The sequence below is a fragment of the Tamandua tetradactyla genome, chromosome 16 (assembly GCF_023851605.1).
Source record: "Tamandua tetradactyla isolate mTamTet1 chromosome 16, mTamTet1.pri, whole genome shotgun sequence".
Taxonomy (NCBI): domain Eukaryota; kingdom Metazoa; phylum Chordata; class Mammalia; order Pilosa; family Myrmecophagidae; genus Tamandua; species Tamandua tetradactyla.
The window spans coordinates 21,958,672-21,976,528 of record NC_135342.1 but is presented as its reverse complement, the minus strand read 5'-3'; the positions used below and the strand labels follow the sequence as shown (position 1 = coordinate 21,976,528).

General features: G+C 55.5%; 3 protein-coding genes across 8 annotated transcripts; 1 reads left to right on the top strand and 2 right to left on the bottom strand.

The window, feature by feature from the left end:
* Positions 1–578: 578 nt before the first annotated feature.
* TMEM145 (transmembrane protein 145) lies at positions 579–8,737 on the bottom strand. 2 transcript variants are annotated; one of them, XM_077133613.1, is made up of 15 exons: positions 8,570–8,737; positions 7,741–7,815; positions 7,548–7,625; positions 7,385–7,471; positions 7,232–7,291; positions 6,986–7,070; positions 6,797–6,868; positions 6,589–6,657; positions 6,182–6,262; positions 6,004–6,082; positions 5,774–5,867; positions 4,901–5,073; positions 4,037–4,157; positions 1,730–1,936; positions 579–782 (listed from the first exon to the last, which is right to left on the bottom strand). In XM_077133613.1, the coding sequence occupies exons 1-15, from the start codon at positions 8,687–8,689 to the stop codon at positions 702–704; spliced, it is 1,482 nt and encodes a 493-aa protein (XP_076989728.1). In that variant the 5' UTR covers positions 8,690–8,737; the 3' UTR covers positions 579–701. The 2 variants fall into 2 exon arrangements, with proteins under 2 accessions (XP_076989728.1, XP_076989727.1); XM_077133612.1 differs by lacking the exon at positions 579–782 and adding an exon at positions 900–1,238 and having other exon boundaries at positions 7,190–7,291.
* Positions 8,738–10,669: 1,932 nt separating this feature from the next.
* PRR19 (proline rich 19) lies at positions 10,670–12,862 on the bottom strand. 3 transcript variants are annotated; one of them, XM_077131714.1, is made up of 3 exons: positions 12,665–12,862; positions 11,307–11,925; positions 10,670–11,219 (listed from the first exon to the last, which is right to left on the bottom strand). In XM_077131714.1, the coding sequence occupies exons 2-3, from the start codon at positions 11,917–11,919 to the stop codon at positions 10,750–10,752; spliced, it is 1,083 nt and encodes a 360-aa protein (XP_076987829.1). In that variant the 5' UTR covers positions 11,920–11,925; positions 12,665–12,862; the 3' UTR covers positions 10,670–10,749. The 3 variants fall into 3 exon arrangements, with proteins under 3 accessions (XP_076987829.1, XP_076987831.1, XP_076987830.1); XM_077131716.1 differs by having other exon boundaries at positions 12,702–12,862; XM_077131715.1 differs by lacking the exon at positions 12,665–12,862 and adding an exon at positions 12,478–12,595.
* Positions 12,863–14,472: 1,610 nt separating this feature from the next.
* Positions 14,473–17,178, top strand: PAFAH1B3 (platelet activating factor acetylhydrolase 1b catalytic subunit 3). 3 transcript variants are annotated; one of them, XM_077131717.1, is made up of 6 exons: positions 14,480–14,617; positions 14,874–14,967; positions 15,164–15,253; positions 15,946–16,062; positions 16,138–16,260; positions 16,851–17,178. In XM_077131717.1, exons 2-6 carry the CDS (start codon positions 14,890–14,892, stop codon positions 17,136–17,138), a joined length of 696 nt encoding a protein of 231 aa, XP_076987832.1. In that variant the 5' UTR covers positions 14,480–14,617; positions 14,874–14,889; the 3' UTR covers positions 17,139–17,178. The 3 variants fall into 3 exon arrangements, with proteins under 3 accessions (XP_076987834.1, XP_076987832.1, XP_076987833.1); XM_077131718.1 differs by lacking the exon at positions 14,480–14,617 and adding an exon at positions 14,636–14,761; XM_077131719.1 differs by lacking the exon at positions 16,138–16,260 and having other exon boundaries at positions 14,473–14,617.
* The last annotated feature ends 679 nt before the right edge of the window (positions 17,179–17,857 follow it).

The following is a 17,857-nucleotide window of genomic DNA, read 5'->3' as shown; positions in this document are numbered from 1 at the left end:
AGGATTTAACAAATGAGTATGACTGCTGAATCATTATATTGATATTTCTGTTGGTCTCCAGTGTCTTGGAGCAGCTACAAGAAAAAGCAAAAAAAAATCGTGGGACTGTAATCTATACCAAACTTTAAAATCTGTTCTACACTTGTTAAAATGTACTTGGAAATTTATTGCTTTTTTGTATGTATATTTCACAATTGAAAAAAATGTTAAAAATAAATAAAGGGAGGTGCAGTAAGAGTGCTCTGTTGAGTGATTTCTGTCTTCAGTGCTGCCAGGTTCTGGGTCAACATAAAAGCCACATTATGCAGGCTGGTACCTACTTTGGGTTGCAGGATGGTATTTCACAGATGGACATATTGAGGTCTGGTCTTGAACGGCTCTTGCTTGGTCCCACCTCTCAGCACAATAAATATGTAAAAGAGGCCACCCTTTTGCATAAAAATTCAACGAATCCTCTTTATTTTTGGCATGAGGGGGAAAAAGTCTTTCTGCCTGGGACCTGACAGAAGTCCCCCAGGGTAGTGATAGGGTCGTGGCAAACAGAGCACGGGTCGAAGTCACAGAGATCCGCAGGAGGGCTGTCAGAGTCCAGACCAACTTCAATATACCCCGGGAGCAGCAGCTCGGGGTCGCGGAGTCCTGGAGAGTCGCAAGCAGGGTCCCGGCGGTCGGTCGTCGTGGGAGTCCGGGGTCCGATGGGGTCAGAGGTCTCGGAGGGGGACGGGGGGCCGGAGGTCGCGGAACAGCGGGAGCCCAGAATCCGGCGCCGCTCGGGGCAGGGGCTGAGGGAGGGGACGGGGAGAGCGGCTCCCGCGGGACTGTTTGGCACAAGTGTTGTGGGGCGGGGCGGGGCGCAGCGCACCCCCACCTGGGCACGCAGGGTGGGGTCGGGTCGGGAAGGCCCAGGACGGGGACGGGGACGGGGGGCGAAGGGGGCGCCCGGCCGGAACCCGGCGCGTGGCCCATGGGGCAGGGGCGGACAGGGGTGCTTAGACCGGGGGAGCGGTGCCCCCGGCCGTGTGCATGCTGAAGTATTCGGTGAAGCCGGTGTGCGGCGCCGCCATCTGGGGCACGAGCGGCTGGTAGGGCGGCGTCGGGCCATCCCAGCCCGGGTTGGCCGCCTTGGGGAACCGGGCGGGAGAGGGCGGGGAGGCCGCGCCCAGGTCGGCCATGGTCACCACGCGGCCCCTCGGGGCCACCGCCGCCGCCACCGCCGTCTCCTCCACCTGCTTCCCGGCCTGGTAGGGGGGTCAGGGTCAGAGGCCGGCCAGCCGGGACCCTCGGGGGGCAGATGCGGCCCCGAAGGCCCGTCCCCCTCCCCCGAAGGACCCCTCCACCCCAGGGGCGGGAGCACGTGTCAGTCGGGGAAGGCGTGGGAGGCTGGGCGCCTGGGCAGCGGGGCCAGGTACTCAAGGGGCGGCGTCGGGGCGCGCCGGGCGAACTCCGGCGGCGGCCTGGGGGCACGGGGAGAGCCGCGGAAGGCGGGCGGCGGGGGCACGGCACGTGGCGTCGGCGGGGGTGTGCGCAACAGCGCCAGGACCCAGTCGGGAAGGGTGGGCGCGGGCGCCAGGGGACGGTCGCGGCGCGGCGTTGGGACACGGGGCGTGCGAAAGGCTGGGGGCGGGCTCAGGCGCCCGGGCGCGGGGGGCGGCGGCGGGGCCGGGAGCGGGGTCAGGTACTCCAGGGGCGGCGCCAGCAGCTCCTCGGGCGCCGGGGGCGCGGGGCTTACGGAGGATGCGGGCGGGGGGATGGAGAAGAGCTCCGTGAAGTTGGGCACCGAGTCGCTGATGAACGTCACGTTCCCATAGACGTGCTGTGGGAAGGATTTGGCCGCCGACTGGTTCCCTCCCGGGCCTGGGGGCCCAGCTGAGGCGATCTGCGACGTGCGCACGTGATACGGGAAATTCTTGTTGGCCGCGGAAGGGCGTGTCATGATCTGGGGCAAGACCAGGCCACAGGTTGGAGCAGCACTGTCCAGGTCCCAGACTGTCTCCATCAACGTGGGGTCCTAAGAATTACCCTCCATCTGACACCCCCTTACATCTCTCCCAACATCCTTCAGACTGGATTAGGCTCCTCCTCTGGACTCACAATGCCCTGTGCTCTGACCTCTCTCCCCATCACAACTCCTATTACTCTGGAGATGATTCTCCAGCACAGCCCAATCACTCTGGGTTATCACTGATTGATAAAAGCATCAGTTTATCCTCCACTGACTGATGTGACAGCTAGCGGCCTCATGCAGCTATTTAAATGTAAATTAATACTAATCGAAAGTTTCTGTTTCTCTGTCAGACTAGACAAATTTCAAGAGCTCAAGAATATTTCCATAAATGCTGAAAGTTCAGTTGGACAGCAACTGAAGGATTCTAGAATGTTAGCTACATGAGGGCAGGAACTTGACTGTTCTGTTTCCTGCTGAATCCTCAGTCCCTTCTAGAACAGTGCCTGGCACATAGTAAGCCCCCAATAAATATCGGTTGAACATAGGGATGTCTCCTCAATTAGTCTGGGAAGCCACAAGGGCAAGGACTGTGTGTGACTCCATCACTGCACCCCAGAAGCCTAGCACAGCCCTCTAAGGTTGTGCTGAATAAACAAACAAGGAGTTGAAACTCATGAGCAGTGGGATGCCAGAGGTGGAGTTGTGCTGAGCTAACATGAGCATTTTTAGGAAGGAAACTGGCTGAAGGTGAAATACAGAAGTAAGAGTGCTGTGTTTGGTGTTGTGAGCCTGTGCCCATCTCCTGGCTGCACATCTTGCTGAGTATGGGATCTGGGGCCCGTTGATTAAACACCCTGAGCCTCATTAGGGAAAAGGGACTGTAGTGCCTACTTGGAAAGATGAGGAGAAGGTGGGAATGAAAAATGCCAGAGCAGAGCCAGGTACATGGTGGCTTCTCAGCGTTTCTCCTCTTTCTGTCCCTTTCTAACCATCACAGGGAAGGTGGATGTGTCTGTACCTAAGTTAGAATCTGGGGAAGAAGAAGGAGGTTCCCGGCCTCCTCCCTTGATGTCTGAGTACATTCCCTACACAGAACACATTGCAGACCCTGGGCGCAGGAGTTGGGGCCCTCAGGGATGCCTATTTCTCTGCCTGCCTCCCCCTTGTTCAAGAACTTGTGGTCTGAAGAAGGAGGGGATATAAAGTCCTGTCCCACCAAAGACCATAGAGCCCTCGCAGGCGACCTCCCCTCTCTGCACAGTAGGTACAGAGACATTAACCACTCTCTCCTAAGGGCTGCTTTAAGGATTAAACCAGGGAACATGGGTAAATACAAACAGGTGCTTCTAGCATGAAACAGAGTCTAGTTTGAGATGGGTATCCAGTAAATGCTGAATCAATGAATGAATGAGAGTGAGAACTGTTAACAAGAAAGCCAGATGGATGTGAACCAGGGTAAAGAATGGGTGTGAAAAAAAAATTATATTGGGTCAATAAATCCTAGAAAAACTGTCTTATTGGGTCAATAAATCCTAGAAAATAATAATAAATATTATTATTTATTAATAAATAATAATAAATCCCAATAAATCCAATAAATTATATTGGGTTAATAAATCCTAGAAAAACTGTCTTATTGAAAGTTTAGCCTTTGGTGCTTCCTTTTAATTTCTCAATATGATAATCACTTATATAATAAATATATTTAGATTTGTAGCTTAAAGAATAAAAAGAATGGGTTTGGTGCTGCCACCCTCCCGACTCCTAGGTCTGAATTACACCACTCAGACCTAGGTCTCCTGGAGGCCCAGTCTGTCTCACCCAAACTACTTCCTCCTGAACAATGGCCTGTGATGGAGGGCCAGAGATGGGAAAATGTGAGGGGAAGTGTGGCGTAGAGACCAGCGATCAGTGGGCTTGAGGAAAGCAGGGGGGATGCAGAAGGGAATAAGTATCTGTGGAATGACTAAAGGGAGGGCGGGAATAGAATGATTTAAGAGCTCAGAACAAGAGGTTCAGGCAGAACAGGGGTGGGAGCCTCTTGTATCCTCCACCCATGGGTTTGCCACCCCACCCAGATGCCATCCTCACCAGGAACACGCCGTGGGCATACAAGTGGATCCCTAGCTGGATGCCATTGACAATCTTCTCCCGGGCCCACTTGGGGATCCCAAAGTTGGCGATCAGGGCCATGACGGGAACCGCAAAGAACCTGAGGGGAAGGTATTATATCGGTAGAGACACACTGCCACTGCCCTTCACCCACCCCAGGGCCCCACCTCCCCTGCCATGTGCATACACAGGACCCAGGAGATCCGGAACTGGAGGGGTGGTGAGTATGACCTTCAGAAGCCAGAGGTTAAAGAGGCCAGGAATCCTGCTGGCTTAGGGCAAGAACTCAGTTGGATTTATTTGTTTCCACTCCACTCCAAAGCCTGGCGCCTGAGAGAAAATCAGTAGATGTTCGAGGAATCAACTGACATGCGACAATAATAATTGAGGACACTGCATGTCAGGCCTGTTTCTATAGCCTCATTTTACTCTCACAATGACTCTGCAGAGCAAGTTTCCACCCCCATTATACAGGTGAGGAAATGGAGGTAGAGAAAAATTAAATGACTATTTGCCTGACGTTCCAGGATTTACAACTGAGATCTGAATGCAGGCAGTGTGGTTTATGAATCTACCTACTTTATTGCTATGTTATGCTAAGTGATAATTACAACTAGCTCTAAGTGAACTGTTACTAAGTGCCGGGTACTAAGTATTCATGCATTCCCCCTCCTGCAAGCTCAAAATAACCTTTGCAGTTGAGAATCTCATTTTAGGGGTAAGCAAACTGAGGCACAAAAAGGGGAAGTAGTGTTTTCAAGGTCACAAAGGGAGTAAATGGCCCATCTGCCTCAGTGAGAAGGGAACAGCCATTTCTGGGGAGTCTGGGACACCACATCTCACCAGAGGGTGTAGGCAGCAAAGAAAGGCACGTAAAAGGGCTGCTTCTCGGGGAAGTGGCGCAAGGAGACGAGCACAGCATAGCAGAACCACACGTAGGCCACCACCTGCAGCCCGATGAGCCCGTAGCCTGCCGGTGACTCGTATGTGTACAGTACCTGGCCTGGGTCAAAGAACTGGACCCATGGGAGAGGGGGCGTCACAGCCCTGGCCTCCCCCAAACCTGCTCCTAGGCACCCCTGAGTCAGGACAGAAGCTGCAGGTTGAGGGAGGGATGGAGATAGCAGCATATAGAAGTGTAGAGAGAGGGTGCAAAAGATGGGAGAAGGGGACATCAGTAATCAGTTACCATGTGTGCAATGCAGGGCTCAACACCTACCATGCATGAGCTTTTTTCATTAACATCAACTCTGTGAGGTGGGTCTTAATACATCGCCCCCTTTCAACCTCAGGAAACTGAGGCTAAGAGAAAGCCCATTGCCAAAGCCATACAAGGATTAATAGAACCTTAGAGGAGCCCCCCTGTGGTAAGAAGAGTCTCTCAGGCTAAACGGAAGAGGCTCAAGATCAGGGTCTTGACCCAAAGTCAGCCAGCAAGGAAGTGGGAGAGCTCCAAAGTGGAATCCACATCTGCACAGACATTTACATGAATGTGACAGACAAGGAGAGACAGAGGGAGGTGGAAGAAAGCGACCGGGAGATGAAGAGAGGAGAAACACACTTAGAGAGACAGATGGCAAGGCAGAAAATCGCAGAGTTGGGGAGAGAGAGCCAGAAAGAGTGCCGTGTGGGGAAGGGCTAGCAGTCGGGTCAGGGGATCCCAAGAGCTCTGAGGAACGGGGGCAGGGGGCAGGGGGGATGCGGGGCAGGACTCACTTCAGCCTCGTAGATGAGCAGCACCACGTGGGTGAGGGTGTACAGTGTCATGTAGACCGACAGCTTCACGGAGCCTGAGTGGCTGATGCGGCCCCTGGCGGCAGGCCATGAGATGAGGGGACACAGCGGGTGGGGGCCGTCGGGGAGGGAGGGGCAGCCATACCCCGGCCCCCGCCACCCCAGCCGGTTCCCCAGCCCCCGAGCCCTCCCGCCCACCGCAGCCCGGGCACCGTGTCACCGTGAATCCCTTCCCCAGAAGAATGAGCATCAGCAGGAAGATGAGGAAGCTGGAGGAGAAGAGCAGCTTGGCTGGGAGAAGGGAGGAGAAATGGGCTCAGAGAGGGGCTCAGAGAGGAGACCAAACCCAGCACTCAGGCTCTGTCCTCCCTGCCCCCACTTCACTCTCACCCAGGATCTTCAGACTCTCGTTGCCAATGCCATCGGTAGCATACTGGCCCCAGTAGATGCAGAAAAACAGGAGGCTCAGGACTAGGGGGAGGGTGGGCAGAGAGAGGAAAAGACAGGAATCAGCTCTGGGGCATCACTGTCCCCTGGCACTAAATGGCCAAAACCCTTCCTGCACCTCCATTAGGGCTCTAGGCTCTTTTACTCCTAGTGATCTCTTGGGAGACCCTGGAGTTTGGGTCTCCAGCTTCTTCCTCCTCCCCCTGGGTCCAGGAGTCCAAGCCCCCAGCCTCTTCCGCCCTCAATCCTCAGGAATCCAGGACCCCTGCCCCTCCTCTCTCAAGCCAGCTATCTGGGCCTCCAGCCCCTCCTCTCAGAGAGCTCAAAAGCTGGGACATTGTAAGCCTCACCCTCCACTCCTGCTGCTGCCATGAACATTTTGTAAGTGGTGTGGAGCAACTGCCGAGCTTTCAGCAAATCTGGGAAGGAGGGAGTGAAAGGGAGTTCATAGTCCAGAAGAGGAAGCAGCTGGTGTCCCCCAGCCCTGCCCCTCACCATGTGCTGGACTCACAACCTTCATTCCTAAACAGCTCCCACCCCACTGTGTGCTGGACTCACATCCAAAGTAGCAGGAGAGGAAGAAAATGAGGATGAAGATGAGCAAAAAAGTCACATCTGTCTCCAGGATCCCTGCAGATTTGAAGAAGGACATGCTTCGTTCGGTGGGGGGGAGGGGTGGTCCCTCAGCAGGCACCCAGTTTTGGGTTCCTTCTAAGAACCCAGCTTCTGGGTCCCCCACATGCTCACCGAACTCATCGGCAGAGAAGTGCCGTGTCCAGAAAGACTTGCCATTGGTCAGGACCATTTCGTACTCCAGCTGCAGCCCATCTCCCTGTGGGGAGGGTGGAGGCCTAAGCAGGGGGGGGTGGGGGTGGAAGGGGACGCTGGCCTGGTCGGGAGTGGGCAGGAAGGCCAAGAGGAGAAAGCCGGGGCAGCGCCCCAGCCCCTTACCCCACACTTGCTGAGCGCAATGTACCACCACCTTTCACGCACCGAGCGGAAGCTGCGACCACTGGAGCAGCTCAGGTAGTGGGTTGCCTCATCTGATACTACCTGCAGTGGGATGAGAAGGCTGGAACCTGACCTTGCCATCCCCCAGGCCTTCGACCTGCAGCACCTGCCCACACCTTCCAGCTGGGCTCACACCTGACAGCCTGACCAGGCATACTGGGTGGTGAGGTTGATGACCTGGTTGTTCTCAGGCCTGATCACTGACTCCTTGGCCAGGCAGTCCTGGGGAGGGAGGGACAGGGTTACACCTGGCTAACTGTAACCTCCTGCCACCCCCACTGCTCCTCAGAGCCCTCACCTTGTCTCCTGCCTTATACACAGCTGGCCACTGAGATGGATCATCAAAATAGAGGAGGATGTTCTGACAGCATTTGGCCTGCAGACACAGAGATTTAGGTGTTTGGGAGAGAGGGGTGGCTGGGGTAGCCCTCACCTTTAAGAGGCCAAGGGAGGTTCCAGCCTCACTGTAGAGGGTGGTAGGGGAGACTCACCTCAGGGTAGCGGAAACGAAAGTCCAGTCGGCCATAATCCGAGAGAAAGCAAAATCTTGTCAGGAATACCCAGTCCTGGAAGAGGCCCAGGCAGACTCCCTTCTGAGTCCTTCGAGAACTCTCCTCCACCCAACTTTTCTCCCCTACTGTCAGACACCTGGTCTCCAAGTAGGACACGGACACCAAATCATCTCCCAAATCCTTCCTTGATCTATTCCCCTTGGGTCCAGGATTCCTGGCCCTGACTTTCTCTGTCAAACCTCCCCTCCTCAAGTTTCCTCTCCTCCCCTCAAACTCCACCTCCTTTTTCCTAGGCGCCCTGAGAAAGACCCTGGAGACCAGATACCAGTCACCTTCTGCCCAAGCCACCACCCAACCCGCATCTCCCTGGTTATTCACACACGATCAGGCCCCCACAGTGGTCCCTGAGACCATGCCCCTCTGGGAACTTCCAAACTGCCCCCCTCCGGGTTCTGAGCAGGAGTCTGAGGAACTCAGGGCACAGCTCAGTGAAAAGTGCTGTCCCTTCAGCACCACCTCGGTGGCCCCACCCCCACCCCAACCCCAACTCCGACACTCCTGACCCGTCCCGCCCTGCTCTGACCTCTACGTCCCTTCTCTAACCCCGGAGTTGCGCCTCGACCCCACGGCCCCCTGCAGAACCCAACCCTGGCCCAGCCCCACCCTTCGCCCCCGGCCCCAGCCCCCGCCGTTCCCAGGGTCAGGGGGTAGGGGCCGCAGGGGGCGGGGCGGCTCCCTCTCTCCTCCCATTCCTCCAGTCCCCCGGGGGGGCCCAGCGGCAGCGGGGGGGAGGACCTTGCGCGCTCACCTCCTTGGAGCTGAGGTTGCCCCGCACGTACTTGGCCCGGGCGCGGAGGGGCAGCGGCAGCAGCAGGAGCAGAAGCGGCGGCAGCAGGAGGCGCAGCGCGGGCGCGCACGGGGGCTCCATTCTACCCGCTCCGGCCCGGGCCCGGGCTCGGCTCGGGCTCTAGCTCCGGCCCGGTGACGGCGGCGAGAGCGCGCGGGCCAGCCTGCGCGCGCCCCCGATTAAAGGGGCCGCTGGGCGCCGCGCTCCCTGCCCCCTCCTCCAGCACTGCCCGGCCAGGCCACTTCTCTCTCCCCAGCCTCTGCCATCGCGTCCCAACGGGAGTCGCGCTGTGCCTCTGGCTTCCCCTGTCCAAAACTCAACTTCTATCCTCCCCAGCCAGGCCTCCTCCTGATGGCCATCTCCAGGACTGCCCAACCAAATCCTAGCTCTGTCCCTCAATTTAGCCCCCAAGCCGCTCTTTCACTGCTCACCCCCACCTCCAGACAAGTGCCCTCCCTCCCCCGCAGCTTGGGCCCACCCCTGGGCTGCCCACTTCCTGATCTCATGCCCTGCCAGATGAACGCAGACACACAGAGAGGGCAAGCTAGTTGTTCCTGTCATACAGCACAGAGAGTTGACAGCCCTCTGTCACAACTACCACAGCACACTGCCTGACCCCATCCTGTCACCGCTTACCAGGGTGTGAAACTGGGTTGCCATGTGACAGAAGTGCTGATGTGAGAAGCCCTGGAGCATGGACTTGGAGATAAGTTGCCTGGGTTCAAATCGCACAGCTGACACATTCTCACCATCTGACCTCGGCCAAGTCACTCAACCCTGTGATGTCCTGGTCCTGTCCCTCCATGACGGTACCAAGGAAGCCTCTCAGCTCTGACCCTGCAGTGCCCCAGTGAGCAATAGGGCACTGGAAAGGCTTTATAGAGTTCAAGCTGCTCAGCTTGATTTTCCTGATCAGACTCCAGCAAACATCTCTAGCTTCATCCCTCCCCCTCTACTTGCAGAAAATTTGTTGCTGCTTAAAATACGATTAAAAAAAAAAACAAACTTTCTAAACCAAGAGGCCAAGCAGGAAACCTGAGTGAAACATTCTTATCAGATAGCCTAAAGCCCATAAAAAAAGGGGCCTCTGCCACTTGGCTTGGGCCAGTTGTTGCCATGTGGACATGTAGGTCTGCTGCCAGATTTTTTTTTTTTTGAGAGAGAAGCCAGAAATGCAATTTTTTAAAAAGCAAACTCTTATTTATAACAGTAGACAGTTGATTCAAAACTTTAAAATATATCAGGGGCCAAAGAAAAAAGCCTGTGGGCCAGATTCAGCCTGTGGGTTTGCCCCATTGCTATTCCTGCCCTGTTCTTGCACACATCTGGTTCCCCAAGCCCCACCAGACCAGGAGACCCTCAAGGGCAAGACCCAGATGTGACTCACTGTAGGTCCTGGCATGGCCTAAGGATATGGACTGAATGATATGGGCCCACACGCCCCATTCATCCTCTTCCAGGCCCGTGCATACTGTCACCACCACTCCATCCTCAGATTCCCACAGCCCCTGCACCTCCCTCCCTCCCAGATGCAACCGCTGGAACTGGAGCTGTCTATGTCCACCACTAGATTAAGAGCCTCATGAGGGAAGGGCCTCGGTCTGACTCACTCTGCGGTCCCAGCATCACACTTCAGTGGCCTCCGCGAGTGTATGAACTGACTGAAGCTCCAACTTTCTTCACCCTGCTGCCCTCAGAGTGTGTGTGTGTGTGTGTGTGTGTGTGTGTGTACTGACTGAATCCCCGGATTCCCCATCCTGCTGGCCAGGCAGGCCTTAGGAACCCGACAAATGTGGTCATAACCCACGGCCGGCTGAGCCAGGAGCACTGAGGTCTGTTCAACCACGAAGTGAAATCCTTGGACACAGCCCGGCTGCTTAGCAGTAGAGCCCTGGGGTCAAGCACCCTTCTACTCCCCATCAGGCCCTCCCCAGGCCCAGGTAGACAGCATCTTCCCAGGAAGACAGCATCTTCCCTTCCATCTTGGACCTAGAAAACAAAGTTGAGGAAAGCTCCTTTCCTGGCTGCTTGTCCCTTGCCAACCACTCACTCACTGAAAAGCAAGGAGGCCATGAAGAAAATACTTTATTGAAATGGTTAAGAATGTGGGATTTCCTCCCCTAGTCCTAACCTTGGTCCTCTCAGTACAGCCTCATGGGTGGAAAGGACCAGGCCTCAGGGCTGCTCTGGGCTACCACCCAGGACAGGCTAGGTAGTGGAGCAGGTGGGGTGGGGCTCCAGTCCAGAGTCGACATTCGTGGCAACAAGGATGATGGTGGCTGAGGCAGTGGCTGCTGTGAGCCGACCCCCCAGGGCCTGGTAGGGGGCGGTGTGGCTACTAGCCAGATGCTTTTCAACAGGTCAAAGGTTGTTGGGGGGCCCCAGGCTGCCCCAGATGAAGGCAATGATGGCAAGGGGGGTGGCCGAGGGCCCCTTGGTGGTTCCAGGCTCACCCTGTGCACAGTGGGAGTGCTGGAAGTGTGAGGAATGCTGAAGGTGAGCTCCTGTGCCCCCTGATGCCTCCTCTGCAGCCCCTCCCCTGGGGCCTGCTCAGGGCTGTTGGTCCAGGAGGGGGTCATCCTTCGTCTCTCAGGGTCCCTGGGATTGATCCCTGGCACAGAGAGATGAAACATGGGGGACATGTGAGTAAGAGCAGACAAGAGGTAGGGGAGGGCAGGGAGGCAGGAGGAGGGCTCACCTAGCAGGGACGGCTGGCAGCCCCGGAGCATCAGAGTGAGGTCGGGCACACAGCCATGGCTGACCTGTAAGGTGCCCATGATGGTCTCTCTGGCCTCTTGCACAAGGTTCCTCCTGGGGAAGGCCTGTGGCAGCGTCAGCTGGCACTGCAGCTCCCCCAGCAGCTGTTCCAAGCTAGGGAGCTCTGGGGGGCTGGGAGGGCCTGGGCCTGAACCTCCAGGCACTTGGTTCTCCTTGCCCCTTGACTGTGGTTCTTGGATGCTACCTGGGCCTGGGGAGGGCCTGATGGGGAGTAGAGGGGTGCTTGACTCCAGGGCTCTACTGCTAAGCAGCCGGGCTACATCCAAGGATTTCACCTCGTGGTTGAACAGACCTCGGTGCTCCCGGCTCAGCCGGCCCTGGGTTATGACCACAAGTTTGTGGGCAGCAGGGACCAGAGAATCTCGAAGGGCCACAGCCGGATCTCGACAGGCTATGGGAGGATCGTGACGGGCTGTTGGCCGGCGCCTGCCCACCAGGGCTTCATTACGCTCCCGCCTGGTCTTCCGGCGGCGGACACGACCAGGTTTCTCAGGCCTTTGGAAAGGCTGGGGGGCTGGCCCTCGAGGGTCCATGGCGTCCTGGAAGAATAAAGACAGGGTGGTCATCAGCAAGCAGGTAAGCCAGAGACCTAAAAGCGAGCAGTGAGAAGAGGAGGTGGTTTAGAGGGAGGTCAGGATATTCTTTAGTGGGACAAAGATAGAAAGGGAGCAGGAACTGAGTGAATGAGAGGGGCAGGGCCTGGGTTACTGGGCAAAGATAAGCAGTTTAGGGCTAGAGGAGACAGGTCAGAAGAGTATGGGGAACATGGGGCTGGAAAATGGAGAGGAATCCAGGAAACAGAAAAGGAAATGAGATTGGAAAAGGCTTAGGGATCACGGAGTCATAGGGATATAGAGAGGTCAAGGCCGTTATGGAGAAAGGGTCTTTAGGAACTGGAATATGGGGAAACAAGGAAAGGGTGTGGGAGGTAGAAAAAGTCATGAGACAGGAGAGCAATTTGGGGGACCGGAAAAGGATTTTGGACAGAGAAGAAATCCACGGGTTGACAAGGTACAGGAGAATGCAGAAAGTGGAGAAAGATGGTAGGGAAAGGCAGGGAACAGAGGGAAGGTTGAAGAGATTACGAAAACCTCAGGAGGACAAAAAAGGCAGCATCCAAGCCATCGGGGACCGGGGCCAGGTTTTGAGGACAGGCCTTGGGTAGACGCCAGGCAGGATAGGGCAGTTGAGGTAGGGGAACGGTAAGGGGGGGGGGGGTGGAGAGCAAAAGGAGTAAGGGTACGGTTGATGGGGCAGGGCGGGGCAGGGGTACATCACCTTCTCCTGCCCCAACGAACCCCGTCCCCTCTCCCACCCCACGTGGCTGAAGGGCGCAATGGCTTCTTTTCCACCAGCAGAGACCCGAGCTCCGCGACGCCACCTTGTGCTCAGCCAGGCCTCATGCGCACCCCACGCATGCGCGTGGCCCTCCCATGCCCTTTGACTCGCCGGCTCTCGAGAGCGGCACGAGGCCCAGCGTCTCGTGGCAGGGTCCTGAGGGCCCGTTATAGCCCCGCCCCTCACAGCCTCCTTTCAGAGAGCTCTCTTACTTGTCCTTAGCCACCTTCCATCCACCAATTGGCTATTGAAGTCCACTAGGCCCGCCCCTTCCTGAAATGCTGATTGGTTTAGACAGCTACTGGTGGGCATTCCTCTGGAGCGCGAGGTGAAGCTACGTTCAAATGCGAGAAGGTCGTCGTAGGCCCCGCCCAACCAGGGTTCTGCTCCAGTTCAGACTAATTCTAGACAGTCAGTATAGTGTGATAATTCAGAGCTAGGCTCTGGAGCCAGACTACCTATATTCAAATGCCCAAACTGGCACATGTGAGCTGTGCCTCAGTTTCTTCATCTGTAAACTGGGGTTGATGATAGTAAGGATGAAATGAGCCCATACATCTAACTTGAAACAGTAACTGGTGATGAATGAGTATCTTAAACTTTGGTTCTCACTAAACTTTGTTTCAGGAACTGCCCCTCTACCTCTCCAACTTATCCATCCACACCTGTTTGTCCCCTCAGACTTTAGAATCAAGCCATACCAGTTCTTTCCCTGTCCCCTAAAAACTGTACTGCTTGCGCATCTTGTGCAGTATCTTTCAAAGCTTAACTTCAGGCACTACTTCTTCCAGGAAGCCTCCCCCCATTCCCTCCCCAGCCCAGAGTCCTTCACCTCCCCCAGAAATCCTTGGTACGTCTCTCAATCACAACCTCGACCCCTCTCGGTGCTGTGTCTGGTTCTGTTTCCCCCAATACACTGGGTCAAGGGCAGGATCTGACCCATTTAACATTTGGGAATACAGCAATAAACAGAGACAAAATCCTTACCTTCTTAGAGCTCATATTCTAGTGGATTGAGGCAGAATATAAGCACAATAAATAATACTCATCTCTATGCCCTAGCATCCCCCTACCTAGAAGGAATGAATAGATGGAAAGGGCCCACTTGGAAGTGGGGCTATAGGAAAAGGACCTGAGAACTGGAAGATCTGGGAAGACACTAAGGTCTAAGATTAATTTGGGGCTGGGGACTACCCTAGAAACTCTTTGGATGCGGACCTGGGTTTCAGAGCTCAGAAGGACCCAAATAAGGTTGTTGGTGTGCCGGTGGGTTTAGGGAGGGGAGAAGAGGCCAAAGATCTGTAAAATGAGCGGTGGGAAGGGTGCCAGGTTGGAGCTGGATTCTGCAGGCTTCTCTAATTTCTTTACTCTTTCTGAACCTCCTTCTACTCTCCATATAGGGTTTGTGGTATCTTGAATGCAAAAATATGGAGTTTAGACTTTATGCCAAAAAAAGCTGGTATTTTTGAGTAGGGGAGACCCACGAACAGACAGGCTCACTAAAACCCTGGTGATGCCTTTGAGTGTCTCCTTAGAACTGAGCTTTTTTTTTTTTCAACATCTTCTCGCTTCTTCATCTGTAGGAAATGAGAGCCTAACCTCATAGCCAGGGATCCAAGAATGGACTCATCCACTCACTTGACCACGTGAATGGGACACCCCCACCACCACAGGTGGTCTCTTCCGCCCCACCCCACCGCGCAAATGGTTCCTTCTCCCCTGAGGAAACGCGCTAGATTTTCCCCGCCCATTTACCGCCTCTCAGGTGGATAGCCCCTCCCTGTGACACCAGTGGGATGGTTTCTCCCTTCTCCCCCTCTCCAAGTGCTGATGGTCTCGCCTCCTTTCTAAACCCCGTTTGGTGCCAGGGCGCGCGAGCCGTCGCCGCTGCGGGTGAGTGCGTGTCCCGGGCGGGAAGCGCTGGGCGAGCGCACTGCGCGACCGCCGGTGGGGGGAAGAAGGCTCCAATTCCTCCCAAGTGAAGATTTCCGCTCCTGGAGAGGAAGCGGCGCCCTTGGTCGGCCATAGTCCTTCGCGGTATTGCGGGCATCTGGACAGTTCATTGTTGTCTGGAAGGGTGGAGTGGGCGTGGCGGAGCCACCTCCTACGGGAGTGCTCCCTGGCCGACCTCGCTCGCCCCTCCTTTCAGGAGCTGCGGCGCCAAGATGAGCGGAGAGGGGAACCCAGCCAGTAAGCCCACTCCCGTGCAGGACGTGCAGGGCGACGGGCGCTGGATGTCCCTGGTGAGCAACTCAGCCCTGCGATACTCAGGAGTGCCGGGCGGGACTTCAAGCCGCTCTCACTGCACGATTGGGGAAACTGAGGGCAACTGGAATGGTGCTGCCTAAGGAAGGGGGGCGGGCCGGGCCGGGCCCGGCCGGGCTAGGCCGGGCCCAGGACCGGCGCGTGCCATTGACTCCTCCTGTTGCGTTCTCGCAGCACCATCGATTCGTGGCCGATAGCAAAGATAAGGAACCTGAAGTCGTCTTCATTGGGGACTCCTTGGTCCAGCTAATGCACCAGTGTGAGGTGAGGCCTGTCCACCTCTCCTGCCCCACCCAGACCTTCTGCCCTCACTGACACATTTGGCCCAGAGCCCAGGCCAGGTGTGGTATGGGGTACCTGAATTAGCTGCAGGAAGTGTAGGGCACCTGGAATCTCAGAGTAGGGAGTAGCATTCTACTGAGCAGTATGGGGCCCTGCTTTGTCAGATTGGCTTTGTTTATAGTGAAACTTAAATCGAGGGTTTCCTGTCAGGTTGACTAAGATGAGGCTTTTTATTGTCTGCTTAAAGTAGTGCACAGCGCTAATGGATTTCCACAAAGCTAGGCTCCACTATAGTTGCTTTCCATGAAGTGAGACTCTATCGCAATAGCTCTCCACACAGTGGAACGCAACTGCAGTGCCTTTCCACTCAATGTTCCATAATAATGGCTTTCTACAAAGTGAGATTCCTAACTGTAATGCAGGTGGTTCAATTCAAAGCTAAGCAGAAGGAGTTTCCACAGTGAATCTTGTCTCTGTGGGGTCTGGTGAAAATGAGACTCTAATAGGTTTCCATAAAGCGATGGTCAACTATAATGGGGTTGCTCAAGGAGAGATTTAACTAGGCTGCTACCACAAAGCAAGGGTCTCCCATAATGGCACTGAGTTAACCCACAGGCAAAGGTTCTGATTCACACTGATGACAGCCACTTGCCCACACCACTTTTTGCCCACAGATCTGGCGGGAGCTCTTCTCTCCTCTGCACGCACTTAACTTTGGCATTGGTGGTGATAGCACACAGCATGTGCTGTGGAGGCTGGAGAATGGAGAGCTGGAACACATCCGGCCCAAGGTGAGTGGGGCTTGGGTGGGGACCTAGAGCACCCTTATCCTGCCCCCTTGCCACTGCTTTATGGTCTTCCCACAGATTGTGGTGGTTTGGGTGGGCACGAACAACCATGGACACACAGCAGAGCAGGTGGCTGGTGGCATCAAGGCCATTGTACAACTGGTGAACCAACGGCAGCCCCAGGCTCGGGTCGTGGTGCTGGTGAGAGACTGGGGAGGCGGGAAAGGAAGACTGGCATTGTGCTGGGACCCCTTCGGATATAGCTGCATGATGCTGGGTTTTCAGGCAAAATGGCATGTTGAAGCTTGCTGCACCCATCCGGGGAGCTGTGGTTGATAGCAGGTTCAGGGACCAATGATTCCTTTGGCCCAACGGACCACCAGAGAGATTTTGGGGGTGCTGAAAACTCAACAAAAAAACACCAAAAAAAAAAACCCCTCACTTAAGTAGCTCAAAGTTACCTGGCTTTCCTGGAGTGCATCTCTGTTCCATTACCTCGAGCAGGGACTCTTTTCTCCTCTGAAAGGGGGAGAGGGTCCATACTACGCCATGATAACAGCATTTTTACGAGGGATGCCTGGAAAGAGGCTGGCACCTAGGAGATTATTGCTGACTGGAGGCTGGGACAGGCTATCAGAAACTACCCTCCTGGGTCCCCACTTTCCCATCCCTACTGTACCCTGCAGCTGGGAACTCCATGGTTGGGGGATGGGGAACAGTTGCCACAGAGAACAGGGTGCCCAGATGCTGATAGGATGTCTCCTTGTGACTCTCGGTGTACCCCTTCTCAGGGCCTGCTCCCTCGGGGCCAGCACCCCAACCCACTGCGAGAGAAGAACCGACAGGTGAATGAGCTGGTACGGGTGGCACTGGCTGGCCACCCACGAGCCCACTTCCTGGATGCTGATCCTGGTTTTGTGCACTCAGATGGCACCATAAGCCACCATGACATGTATGATTACCTGCATCTGAGCCGCCTGGGCTACACGCCCGTCTGCCGGGCCTTACACTCCCTGCTGCTGCGTCTGCTGGCCCAAGACCAGGGCCAGGGTATCCCCCTGCCGGAGCCCATACCCTAAACATCCCACCTTCCCATTATATTAAATTCTTGCTTCTCTAGTTTGTCGCCTCCTACTTTGTGGCTGAGCCAGTCTGGGTACCACTGCCTGATATTCCACCTTGATCCCCGTGACTTTGCAGCTTTGCAGGGTTGTTCTCTTTGTGCCCAGGGCAGGCATCACTAGCCCTTCAGGCATTTTAGTTCTTGCAGTCAGGCAGATTTCCACCCTCACAATAGTGCTTTAGGCAGGCATTACCAATCCATAACACAGAAGATGAAGCCAATTTGCCAGTACCACCCCATATTACCAAGTTCAAACAGGCATTTTGGGAACACAATGCCCTACCAGTCCAAGCTCACCCTAAGCTGTCCCTTCAATCTGCAGGTGTTCTCCCTAGTTGAAACCTGTTGGAGCTGTTACCTTAGTGGAGATGCCACTCTGACCCTTCTAGCCCAGCAGTCATAATTTTACCCAGAGTAGGAACATCTGTCTCCCCAGGTAGGAGACCTGGTGGGCACTGATTCCATTGGCTGAGATGGGGGCAGGGGGCGTGGCCTAAAAGGATTCTTCTGGCCTGGCTGTAGTCCTGGGTCAGGTCACACGGGGGCAACAGGAATCACTCAGGACAGTGAGAGGGCTGAGGGGACCTTTTTTGCTTGAGTACAAGATTCCCAGGCCACTGAAAGTGAACTGTTTTCCTGTGGCACCATGCCTCTGGGTGATGCACCTGGGCTGAC

Bases quoted from the DNA above. Each gene is read 5' to 3' on its own strand.
- TMEM145 (XM_077133612.1), bottom strand. From the start codon at position 8,689: ATGGAGCCCCCGTGCGCGCCCGCGCTGCGCCTCCTGCTGCCGCCGCTT. The intron at 6,869-6,985 runs GTGAGCATGTGG...TCAAATCTGCAG, and splicing joins CTTCTCTGCCGATGAGTTCG to GGATCCTGGAGACAGATGTG. The intron at 5,868-6,003 runs GTGCCCGGGCTG...GCCTGCCGCCAG, and splicing joins AAGGGATTCACGGTGACACG to GGGCCGCATCAGCCACTCAG.
- PRR19 (XM_077131714.1), bottom strand. From the start codon at position 11,919: ATGGACCCTCGAGGGCCAGCCCCCCAGCCTTTCCAAAGGCCTGAGAAA. The intron at 11,220-11,306 runs GTGAGCCCTCCT...TCTCTGTGCCAG, and splicing joins CTGCCAGCCGTCCCTGCTAG to GGATCAATCCCAGGGACCCT.
- PAFAH1B3 (XM_077131717.1), top strand. From the start codon at position 14,890: ATGAGCGGAGAGGGGAACCCAGCCAGTAAGCCCACTCCCGTGCAGGAC. The intron at 15,254-15,945 runs GTGAGGCCTGTC...TTTTGCCCACAG, and splicing joins AGCTAATGCACCAGTGTGAG to ATCTGGCGGGAGCTCTTCTC. The intron at 16,063-16,137 runs GTGAGTGGGGCT...GTCTTCCCACAG, and splicing joins TGGAACACATCCGGCCCAAG to ATTGTGGTGGTTTGGGTGGG.